The 12,212-nt window shown below is 48.5% G+C and overlaps 1 protein-coding gene across 6 annotated transcripts in view; it reads right to left on the reverse strand.

Annotated features, from left to right (window-relative positions):
* Positions 1-12,212, reverse strand: part of HLCS (holocarboxylase synthetase) — a 163,557-nt gene that overhangs the window by 101,742 nt on the left and 49,603 nt on the right. For all 6 annotated transcript variants that reach the window (XM_054578235.1, XM_054578243.1, XM_054578226.1 and 3 more), the window contains exon 6: positions 11,709-11,980. In XM_054578235.1, the coding sequence (XP_054434210.1) occupies positions 11,709-11,980 (272 nt within the window). The remainder of the gene's footprint in view (positions 1-11,708; positions 11,981-12,212) is intronic.

Here is a 12,212-nt window from a genome sequence, read left to right on the forward strand (position 1 = left end):
AAGGAGCCACACTTATGTGGTGCTCACTACTGTTGGTCTGGGGAAGTCACAAAACTCAATGGTGCTGAGTTTTACAAATAATATGCACATATCAATATCTTACACGTGACACATAACAACCAAGAAACATAGCGAATTCCATTTTGATTGTGTACAGGAAACAGAAAGAACTTATGAGAGATAAGCTTAAATCCCCACTGTCTTAAATCCTGTTGGAACAAGGCAGGGTGTAAAAAGAAATAGTCCAGCCAACCAGTTGGCCTGCTACAAAGATACAACTGTCCCCAGTCAGCAGGGCCCAGGCGTCCTAGCTGGAAGGACCCTGGGCACTTCCTGGCCAGTGGTCTTGGCACCAGTGCCCTGAGGAACCTGGCCTCTGAGAAGGGCCCCCGGCCCCATTTGTCCAGAGAGGTACTTCATTTGAAAAGGGGCTTTTTTTAAAATAAAGATTTTATGTATTTATTTTTAGACAGAGGGGAAGGGAGGGAGGAGAGAAGGAGAGAAACATCAGTGTGTGGTTGCCTCTTGCACATCCCTCACTGGGGACCTGGCCCACAACCCAGGCATGTGCCCTGACAGGGAATTGAACCAGGGACCCTTTGGTTCACAGACTGGCGCTCAGTCACCAGCTGGGGCAGGATTCACTGCTTTAAAAAAATAATTAGGCCCTGAGTCTAGGACTGCCTTCTCGAGCAAACAGGCCAAGAGTCCGGGCAATTCACCCAACATCACACAGCTGTGCGTCAGCAGCAGGAGGACAGAGCTGGAGCCTCAGTTTCCAGGGTCCTCCACACGGTCACGCCACCACGCAGCTTTGTTTTTAGGTAAATTCTGTACACACACGGCATCCAGCTTTGAACTGTGAGAACTACATTAGCATCCACGTGCCCTCTGGAGCCAAAGGACGGAAAGGGAGGCAGACGCAGACCTCACCACAGAACTTCCCCTCCTCCTGTCTCCTTGCCCCTTCCCACGTCCCAAGAAAATACTTCTCTGCTGGGCAATGACTTCATCGTTTTCCTTCTCGCTAATTTGAATGCTCTTGTGGGAGAGCCAAACAGAGAACGAAAATGATGAATGACTCCTTGTGCAATGCAGGAAAAATGTGGCGTTTGGGATCTCACGGTGACGGAATACCCCTCATGCAGAAACAGAACATGCTTCTCTCCGAACAAAAAGCAGAAACAAGGGTTTTTTCAGAGCTCGGAGTGTGTTTGGCCAAATGGTAGGTGTGTAAAAGATTTTAAAGGGGCAGATGAAAGCAAATCAACCCTCACCTCCGAAGCAGGTAAGTGTTTTATTGGAAAGGAAAACAGAAGTTTTTCTAAGTGAGTCACAAAGCAGAGTCAGAAGAGAAATGGAAAAGGGGGAGAGGGATGGTGAGTGGAGCAAAGGAAAAACATCTGCTCGATCACCCGGCACATTGACAGATTTCTACCGAAACACAGCCTCTAACTCCTCACCACACGTATGCAGGTGAGCGATCGTACTCGAATTATCGTGAACACTAAATGCTAAGGATATTTAACATTCTTCCACTTGGAAACTAATGTTAATTCATATACGAAGTAGGGTTTTTCTGCATTTAGAGGAGCGGTTAGTTTTTTAATTGAAACATATTGGATATGTAATACATTTAAGGTGTAGATGTTAACTTGATATATTTAAATATTATGATTGCCATTGTAGCAATAACTAGCTTGTCTACCATGTTACAAAATTATCAGTTCTTTTTAGTGGAATAATGAGGCTCTAGTCTCTTAGCAACTTTGATGGTTACAATACATATTATTGACTCTACTCACTATATTGGGCAACCGATGTACGTGCTGACCTCATTTGATTGAGCTTTGCTTTACTGCGTTCCACAGACACTGCATTTTCATCAATTCCAAGGCAAGACCCTCGACCAGCAAAAGGGTTACAACTTGCTGGGGGCTCAGAGGATGATTGGCAGTTATTAACAACAAAGAGTTTTTTAATTAAAGTATGTACACTGTTTTATTAGACATAATGCTATTGCATACTTAATAGACTACAGTATAGTGTAATACAATGAGAAACCAAAAAATTCACAACTCTTTATTGTAACATACACCTTCCTGTGGTGTTCTGGAACAGAGCCCACAATGCCTCTCAGGTACTCCGAGTAGTGCACTGTGCCTGTTCCCCTCTGAGTTTGTGCCCTTCCACCGTATCTGTTCTATCCCTGCTCCCATCCTCTGGTAACCTCCATTGTATTGTTTTCATGAACTTTCTTAGATTCCACATATAAGTAATATCATACTGTACTTACTTTTCTCTCTCTGACTTTCCTCAGTTAGCATAATGTCCTCAAGGTCTATCCATGTTTTGCATGACCAAGCTTTATAATTCCCATTTTTTGCCCTGGCTGGTGTGGCTCAGTGGATTGAACGCCAGCCGGCGAACCAAAGGGTTGCTGGTTCGATTCCCAGTCAGGGCACAGGCCTGGGTTGCAGGCCTGGCCCCCAGTAGGGGGCATGCCAGAAGCAACCACACATTGATGTTTCTCTCCCTCTTTCTCCTCTGTTTAAAAATAAATAAATAAAATCTGAAAGAAAAAAAGAAATCCTGTTTTCTTACCGTGCATTCCATACTGCATCAGAATCTTGCCGTTCCCAGGCATGTGGCTCTCAGCAGTCTCCACTTGGGGAAACAGTGACAATGGCTTAGTTGGTGGGCCCACAGGAGATGAAGCCAGCACCTACTGACCAGCTGCTCCTTATTACTGCTCCCTTTGACCCTCGTGACACAAGAGGCCATGAGTGGGCATCACTGCCCTCCGCTCACCAGGAGATGAGGATCAGGGCCCTCGCCCTGGGCCAGCAGCTGCTGAGCTCCGAGGCGTGGGCTGCTGTCGGTGCCCCAGGCTGACTCGCCCAGGGTTGGCCAGATTCCTCACAAGCCCCCTCTGTGGACTCCAAGGTCCTCTGAATGGCCCTGTTGCTAAGAAATGACTCCTTTGCCCTCTATAACTAGACTGAAAACAGCAGAAGGCTCAGCTCACTTCTGAACTACAGCTGACACTCTTGGCTTTCTCTCTATGATAAATGTGAACTGGGAAAAAAAAACTTTTAGAGAATTCCCTGTCTCATCTTTACTGCGTACTTTCTCTCCCTTTTTTTGCTTTATTCCTTTTGTGGTCTTTTATTACTTATTTTAATATAACAGAGGCATTTGACAAAATGACTATCAAATACATATATATAATTAAGCAATTCCACAGAGTAGTAAATATCTGAGGTGTTTAAAGAAATTCAAGAGAATAAAGCGTATCAAAGCCACGGATTCATTCTGGCTGGCACAGAGAAAGACATGGGTAACGCGCAAGACGTCCACAGGACAGATGAAGCTATTCAAACAGTTGAAGGTTTAGCTCTTTCAGACGGTCTATTGTTACCTACAAAAATGATAAAGTGTTAAGATTTATAAAAAGAAAGTCTGATGCAAAGAGAACTGGTTCCGCATATTTTAAGGGAAACATGCCCATGGACCATTGACTATGTTTTCTCATCTTTCAAGGAAAGCTGGACTAAAACAACACACTCTTTGGCAAAATAGTAACCAGTGATGAGCCATCATGCCTCTAGTATGTCAACAAATAGCTGTCATAATCTTCAACAAAATCTTTATCCCCACAAAACCCACTGTACAAAGACAACGCCCAGCTGTTTCACGGACGCTCACAGCGTGCCGGGGAGGGATGCATTGAGAAGGCAAAAGAGAATCACATCCAAAGTGTAAATAATGATGAGAGTTCAATAGATGTAAGCTAAGAGCCTTGCAGACATCCTGCCCTGCCTCCTCCTGGGCCCAGGGCGGAATGCAGGCTCCTGGGGGAGAGCCCGGGCTGCAGCCTGCCCCTCTGGGCACACAGCTGGTGCTGAAGAGGCATTAGCTGAGTGACTGAACTTAAAAGGGAAAAGAAAAGCAAAACGCAGAGACAATTACCAGCTACATCATAGAGACAAGGAAATAGGGGCCTGAGCGTTACTGGTTTGCCCAAAGTTACTCATGCAGTAAAAGGCAGAACCCAGGGCAGCAATACCCCACCCCAGGGCCTAAGCCCCTTGGTCAAACCAAAATATCAGGTCCGGCCCTGGCTGGGTGGCTCAGTTGGTTGGGGTGTCATCCTGTGCACCGAAAGGTTGCAGGTTCGATCCCCAGTCAAGGCACATATGGGAGACAACTGATACATGTTTTCTCTCTCACGTCAAAGTTTCTCTTTCCTCTCTCTCTCTCTCCCCACCCCTCCTCTCCCTCTAAAATCAGTAAGCATATCCTTGGGTGAGGATTTTTAAAAAAAGGTATTACGCCCTCAGTAATGTGAAATGAGTAAACGTGGAGGAACTGCACTTTCTGCAAATAGCTCCCACAATGGATTGCCCCACCACGGTACCTAGTTTCTTCCTGAAAGCCTGGTACGCCCTCAGAGGATTAAGCCTGCCACCACAGAGAACATGCAAAAGCCTGAGCTGGGGTTTGGAGGAGGGCTCCGGAGGAAGGGCACCCGTTGTCCCGAGCCCAGCAGGCCCCGCGTGGCCACGCGCCCCTCAGCAGGCAGTGCCTGTCGCTCACACAGCCGTCGGCTTGGCACGTGCCTTCGCTTTCACTCTGCTGTGCAGGAAAACGTGGGACCTCTCAGGTTGACCAAGAGTTAAATGTCGGGAGAGAGACAGAGAAGAAGGCCCAAGTCTAATGAAAATGCCATCTAAATAGACACACCGTGACCATCATAAAATGGCAGATGTCACAATAAGTTTACCCCACTTTTAAAAATCAGTGACAAAATGTAAAAACATCCTAGAACACAAAAAATTAATGCGGAGGACCTCAGGAAAACAACAGGCCACTCTGTAATTCAGTTCCAGGAGGTCGGCGTGTGAAAGGTTAACTTAATCAAGCGTTGAATTGGGACCAAAAAAAAAAAAAAAAAGCACTTGATGGAGAACTTGCCAGAACAACCCTTTAAGTCATGACCACCAGAGTCAAAGGCTGAAGTTCTATTCTAAACCTTAATTTAGAAATAAACATTAAAATGAAGCTTTCTTTAAAATTCTCCAATAATTTTCACTTTAAAAGTACCAAATTGGCCCATAAAAAAGTTCATGCTAATTATTCCAAAGCAATCAACTTCCTAAAAACCCTTTATTTCCCAATTATGCTAACATCCCATTAATTTGAGACACTTACCCATGTATTTATTCTTTGCTCATTACCTATGTGCACATTAAGAGAACACCAATAACACAATACAGGCATTAATATGTAAAACATCAACAAAAGCCATCTGGAAAGCTAATGAATAATCAAGGGATTTCAAATTAAACTACAGAATTTTCCCTTAGAATCTTTAGGACAACACTGTCAAGTTCAATCTATTCACTTCGCCTCCAGAATCAATTTTTCAAACTTTATGACAGGCCTAATCGCTTCCACCTGTGTCTCTAGCTTGACTCTTGACTGGCATGCTACCAGCCAGGGTGAAAATGTAGACAAAGACCCCTATTAGGATCCGGCTGTTTCTCTACTGTGAGGTCACTCAGCCATTAAATTAGTTCCAGCCCAATTTCTGTCCTCGCAGGCCTGGACACGGGAGGAGGGTACGGAGCTGCGAGCGAGGGGGGCAGAGTCGGAAGAGAAGAAGAGGGGAAGGGGCTGTTTGGGGCTGACCAGACGCGCACGCAGAGAGGTGAAAAGCTGGGACTGGCCCCAAATTCTGAAACAAAAATGCTCTCTTACATGGTGGTGGCTCTTCTCCTGGATGCAATTTCCCCCAAGTGTTTTTAAAACTATTGTACGGGTTTGTTTTTCCTTTGCCTTTGGTTAGGGAGTTCAACTGTCTTTCATACAAGGTTCCCTCAACTACTGTGAGGCTCATCAGAAAACCATGGCAGCCTTCTGGAGACGCGGCAGGTTACTGGGGGACAAAGGCTGGCTTCAGGGCAGATGTTGGCCTGGGAGTGTCACGTGGACAAAGGACCAGGGGGCATCTAGAGCCCCGGTCTCTCAGGTGAGGAAAGCAAAGCCCAGGGGCGATACTGCTGAGGCTACGGAGCTAGGTGGTAACACCTTCAGTTCCAGCATTTTCCCTGCATGGCATCAGGAACAGTGCCTGACACATAGCGGTAACTGCCAAAAAATCTCACTGACCTGTCTAACTCTCTCCCTGCATCATGTTACCTGCTGGGCCCACCTCCCGCTGCCCAGCGCTCAGCCCAGGAGGTGCACAGAGCCCCAGGCTCCTTCCTATGCATGGTGAGGCGAGGGAGAGCCCCTTCTCCAACAGCCCCTCTCCAGCACCCAGCACAGCGCTCAGCACCCAGGATGCGCTCCATCACGCTTATTCCAGGAATAATGAGGGCGAGCTTAAGCCTGAAAAATCACGGACTTAAACAGTGTTAAAGAAATAAGCTTATTTAATAAGGAAACATGAATTATTCTTTACCAATGAAAAGTAGCACACCCAAGGCCAGTTGATTGAGGAACGTGCAAGAACGTGAAGGAAATCGATGTAAACAAGTTTGTGAGCCTTGGGCTCACCACATGCTCTGCTGTGCACATTGAGTCCTTGCGAGATCTGACAGAGACGTGGGACAAGTCATCAAAAAGATACAATAAGTTGAATAAAAGGCGTTTCCAAATGACCACAGTGACTCAGTGCCCCCAGCTCTTGAGCTCCGTGACCCAGCCGAACGCCCTCCTCACAGCACAGGGCTGGTCAGCGCTCACTGGAGACTGAACGGGGGCACGTGGTCCTGGCCACACCGGGGCAGGGTGGGCACCTGGAGGCGCTTCCCCGAGGGGACCCATCCACACCCCTGTCTAGAGCCCACCCTCACCCCTGCCTCACATGGGTGCGTGGCTTTCTGGGTCTGCAGCTGGAGGACATCACTGTGGACCACAGTCCAGTCCACGGGCTCAGACACAGCACTGCACCCATACCCATGGGATCCCATCCAACCAGCTGAGCTAACAGGCCACAGGGAACCCTACCAGGAAACAGCATGGAAAGGAAAAGCAAAGCATCTAAAGACAACCAAAATCAGAATCGCACCCAAACAGTGTTACCCCTGCAATAGGGCAGACAATGCAGTTCATGGTCAGCCATATATGTCAAAGGAAATGAGCAGAGAAGGGACACAGGGCGAAGTTACCTCTTCTCACCAGACTGTGGGGCGGGGGGGCACAGCCAAGTCAGACTACTGGGGAAACGCCACTCACATGGCCTTCACTTTTATTTGGGGGGCACAGGCCCTCCAATTTGCCTTGATTTAGTTTTCAGCAGGCGACACCCACATCTCCCTGTGCTCCAGGCCCCGCCCAGAACCCTGACCCATCTGCCACGGCACAGATGCAGCAGCACTGTCCGCGGGGCAGGGCGGGGCTGAAGGCGATCAGCCCACAACCTCACTGACCTCACGGACCTCATGGCCACCCAGCCAGCGCCCACACCCAGACAGCGAGCGCGAGCACTCCCGGCCGCAACGGCGTGGCTGGGTTTGCATTCACTGAAGGAAATACCGTGCCCTCCAAAATACTTGTCCAAAGACAAATTTCCACATCCTCCTAGATTTACGTTAACATAAGAAAAACGCTTCCAATGACACTGAGGAAGCAGTAAAACAAAACTAGAGCCACCCCTCAAACAGTTGTCTCCACCTCTGATTTCTAGTCCTACAGGCACCGGGGCTACCGTAAAGGCTACTGCTACTCCGTTTATCATCAGGCAACTGTCCGTGACAAGGACTTCTAACCGTCCTCCAGCATCCACCCTCCTCTCCTCCTTAGGACCGGAGCCCGGGGTTTACGGCTTCGTGGACACTGAGTATAAAGACCACACTCATTTCCTAGCCTTCTCTGTAGCTACTAGATGTGGTCATGTTACCATAGGTCCTGGCCCTGGGATACAGACAAAAATGTCATGAGCCACTTCTGGAAAACTCTGTCCAGGCAAGATTTTAATGGCTATTTGCATGCAACTAACTATGGGAAAGAGTCTGTAAAGAATGGAACCACGTCCTTCTTTACCTGCTCCCTCCTGCTTACTGGCTAAAATGGGAGCACACATGCTCAGGTCGCCTCTTGGATCTGCTGAGGGTGAGAGAACAACCCAACTGGGTCCCTAACACTGTGGGCCACACACTGGCCCAGGGCCGCCCATCTCAGTCCACCCTGCTTAAGCCACTTCCATTTGGGGACCTCTCTCCAAGCTGACCCTGATCGTCACTGGCCTAGAAACTGGTCCCTGAACGGGGTTTGGGTCTTGCGCACAGAATCAGTAAGCCACAAGAAACAAGGCCTAGGACTGCAGCCTGAATGGAGCGTCTGGGAGGGACAGGCGGCGAGGACACAGGCGTCACAGGTTCACCGCTGACGACCGCTGCTGTCATGCAGCCTGCCCTCTGTAGCCTGGGAGGTGTCTGCAGCTTAGCAGGTGTCTGATGGAAGCTGTATTATTATAGGAAATAGCTCCAAAAATTCAAAGGGCAGTGTTTGTCAGTCCTTGATGCTCTAAGCAAAATTCAATGAAAGACGAACAACCTCCACCCGAGCTAACGAGTCTTAGAAGGTGGAAAAGAACAGAGGTTTGATAAGAGAGGGGCTCCCTGTTGGCACCTAAGCTGGAGCATACCGGTCTGTCCCTGCAGCCTCAGCCAGTGAAGAGACAGATGCCTCACCACACACGGCTAGGAGCCTCACGCCAGGGACGGGAGGACGGGCCGGCCTTCCACTCAAGCCCAGCGCGTCCTTCAGCCCAAGGGAGCCGCCGTCAGACTGGGGGAGGGGCGGCTGCAGAGCACTCTGTCCAGACAAGGTCTCTGATGGTTATTCACATGGGACGATTGGAAGCGAACAGGCCAGAAGAGGCCCACTGAAGTTCTGAAACACTTCTATCGCCCCAGAAACCAGAGGCTGTAAACAGCCATGCTTGTTCACCCTCAAAACAATCCCCAGACTCCAACCCCTCTTGAGGAGAGCCGGAAAAGCCCATCCCTTCCAATGTTCATCTTAGAGGTGGTGCGGTTAAAACTCCCCTCCCCCCAAAGAGGCAAAGCCAAGCCCAAAGGGCACTGGGCAAGAAACAACAGTGAGCAGGACTCGGACTGCTGGATGGACAGACCCCCAGGACACTTACCCACCGCCAGTGTGAGGAGTCTCCCCTTTGGCCTCCCTGCCCAGGGGGATTCGAGGGTCGCCATTTCAGCTACAGCAACGCGGAGTATGAAGCACATCCAGTCCACGGTTTAGAAAGCCCTTCCCGCCCTGCCTAGCTGACCCGCTGAGGTGATGGACCACGTAATCATGATAAACATTCAGAAACAGGAACACGTCCACACGCTGCTCTGACAATAGAATCTGGCCCTGTTCCTGCGATGAATGACCCTAGGCAACGAAAGACGACGGTATGAAGTAAGTCAATATGTGTGAAGTACCTAAAAGCAGCGTCTGGAAGATAAAAGCTTTCAATATGCATTGGCTATGATTGTTATTATTACCACAATACTGTGTTTCCAAAAGGACAGCTTAGGTAGGATCAAATATAATATTAGCTATAAAAATGGTTTTGGTCTTATGCTGAGAAAGTAGTAAGTCATATGTTTGCTTTATCTCGCGGCCCCTTTGTGGACAATTTTAGGTCATTTTGGCACTAAGGTGACCTCTTCAAGTTCCTTCTCTTAGAAAAGGCCCCAGGACCCCAGGAGCCCCTCAGCAGGCTCGCGCACTCGGCAGGCCGCCGTGAGCCAGTGTCTCAGTGTCCCAGCGCGGGAAGGAGCCCCTGTGCGCAGACGCAGAGGCGGGCGACGATAAGTCACGATGACCACCACCGCTCACTCAGTGTCTGCTCTGTGCCTCATCAAAGCCGTCTTACTCTGCGCTCTACCAAGGCCAGGCAAGGAGAGGAACAAAGAAGATTCCTAAATGCCCTCGGAAAAGTGAGAATAGTTTTCTGTGGTAAAAATAGAAACGCCTGATCCGACAGAAGATTCCAACGCTACTGTCATCAAGCTCAGCTATGTACTTTTACAGACCCACGCTGCATGAGACAGAATTTTTATAAAAAGGTCAGCATCAAAAAGGAGCTGACGGATAGTCAAGGGCACTAAAGCCGTGCATTTGCATGCCACGTTTTTCCATCCTAAACCCAGGCTCCCCGCGGTGGGAGGAAGCCCACACACCTGGTGCCACGGGGGCCCGGGCCGCCCCCGCGAGCAGGCCGCTCGTGGGCTGCTTGGCAGCGCTCCCACTGCACAGGCTCAAGCTCAGAAACCAGTGTTTCAAGATCATCCCCATACAACAGCCTTCACTTAGGCCCACAGAGGTAGCAAAAATGGCCCGACGGTGCCCGCTTTTCTTCTATTTGCCTTTCACCTCCACAAATCTTGTGTGAAATGTCATGTCTTGATTTTTTTTTTCATTTAGAAAATGTAATGATAATGGGTCACCCTCTCGATATAATAGAGTGGTCGGCTGAGTGACAAAAGATTATTGTAGGGTTAAACCAGCACATGATGACTGTTTCACCTGCAAGACCGGGGCGCCGGTGGCGGGCGGGAGGGGAGTGGAGGCAGGCCAGGCCAGGAGCACGGGGGAGGGAAGTGCCGATGACAGCACAGAACAGCCCGGGCAACAAGAGCTGAGGTCACCGGGGCTCCCAGCCCCGTCCTGCTGCCCCTCCCCTCACTCTGCCCAGTCCCCATGCGAACGCTGTTCCCCGTCCTCTGCGCACCCTGCGGCGGCCCTCCCATGACTTCCAGTGTGAGCATCAAGGAGTCCTAAAGTTATCATTTGATATCAACATGCTATCAAACTCCAGAAATTATTATTAGGAAGAAAGGCCAAAATATTTCCATATGTTCCATAGGTTGAATTATGCATCTCACTATGCAATCTAACTGGGGAAAGTGCCTAGAAACTGTGAATATGAGTTTTGCAGGGGCAGAATCTTACATTCCTTAAATTTTAGTCCCATGTTGAGGGAAGATGCTTTCTTATTCACTCCCTCTATAATCCTACTTTCTAAACTACCTCAGAATAAGAATATTAATTAATACTGACTAATTTGGGAGTTAAAAAATTCCTTTCATCTGTTTTCCATTTTTTAACCTTTAATCAAAGTCCAGGAAACAGAAGGAATAAAAAGGAAAATTTTCAATAAGAGTACATTTCGAACATCCACATGGGATTACAGAGTGCTCAAAAAATGTCTTGGATGGGAACAGACCAAAACAGGTTTTCAAGTACAAAGCTCTACTTTATTCCAATTGAACCCAGCTTATGCGTCGTTCAAATCTGCTAGCCTGACGCCCCTGCAAAATAATTTAAACTAAATGTTTAACGCTGGTTCTAACAACACAAAAGTAAAACGATAACTTGAACAACAATGCCACCTGTTAAACGTGTCTTTTCATAATGTTCTTTTTTCCCCAGGACATACTGAAAGGCCTGGTTTTAAAAAGAGTCACAGGCACAAAAACCGCCCGTTCTTTAAAACACAAACCTTTGATCAAGGAACTTCACTGAAGTTCTCTTCCTACACTTGAACTCTCCTGGGACCAGGGCGTGCCTACCTTGCCAGTGAGTTTATGAAGAGTTGCTGGGCCATGTGTCTGTCCCTTCTCCCCAGGACTATTAGAGAGAACCTTCCACACAACTGGACTCATCTGCGCAGGCCCACAACTCACCCGTCCAGGAGATCCATGGTGGTGGATGCCACTTCAGCAAACAGAATTACTCTTCCAAGTTGCTTTGTCTGCAGGTTTTGTCGGTAGATCTCTAAGTTAAAGTGTTCGGACGAGAAGGCCGTCATGTTGGTCACCACAGGTAGAGCAGTTGGCGTGACTTCCATGTCAGGCGTGTAGGATGGGACAAACTTGAGGGAGAGCTTGCTGGATGTCACTACTCCCCCAGGATCCACATGTTTCCCCAGCCACTGCATAAGAGGGTCCCAGATTTCCTGAGTCATAAAGAAAGAAACGGAAAGGTCATAATTCAGCATTATGTTGGATGATGGGGGCTTTTCCTTAAAATATCATTTAGGTAATATAAGTACTTCCTAAATCGTGACCAATTAAAGCTAGATTTGCCCTGACCAGTGCAGCTCAGTGGGCGGGGCGTTGTTCCGCAAAGCGAAAGGTTACCAGTTCAATTTCTGATCCGGGCACAGGCCTGGGTTGCGGGTTTGGTCC

This window comes from Pteronotus mesoamericanus, unplaced genomic scaffold (assembly GCF_021234165.1).
Source record: "Pteronotus mesoamericanus isolate MK-2021 breed Mesoamerican mustached bat unplaced genomic scaffold, CSHL_Meso_final contig_116, whole genome shotgun sequence".
NCBI lineage: Eukaryota > Metazoa > Chordata > Mammalia > Chiroptera > Mormoopidae > Pteronotus > Pteronotus mesoamericanus.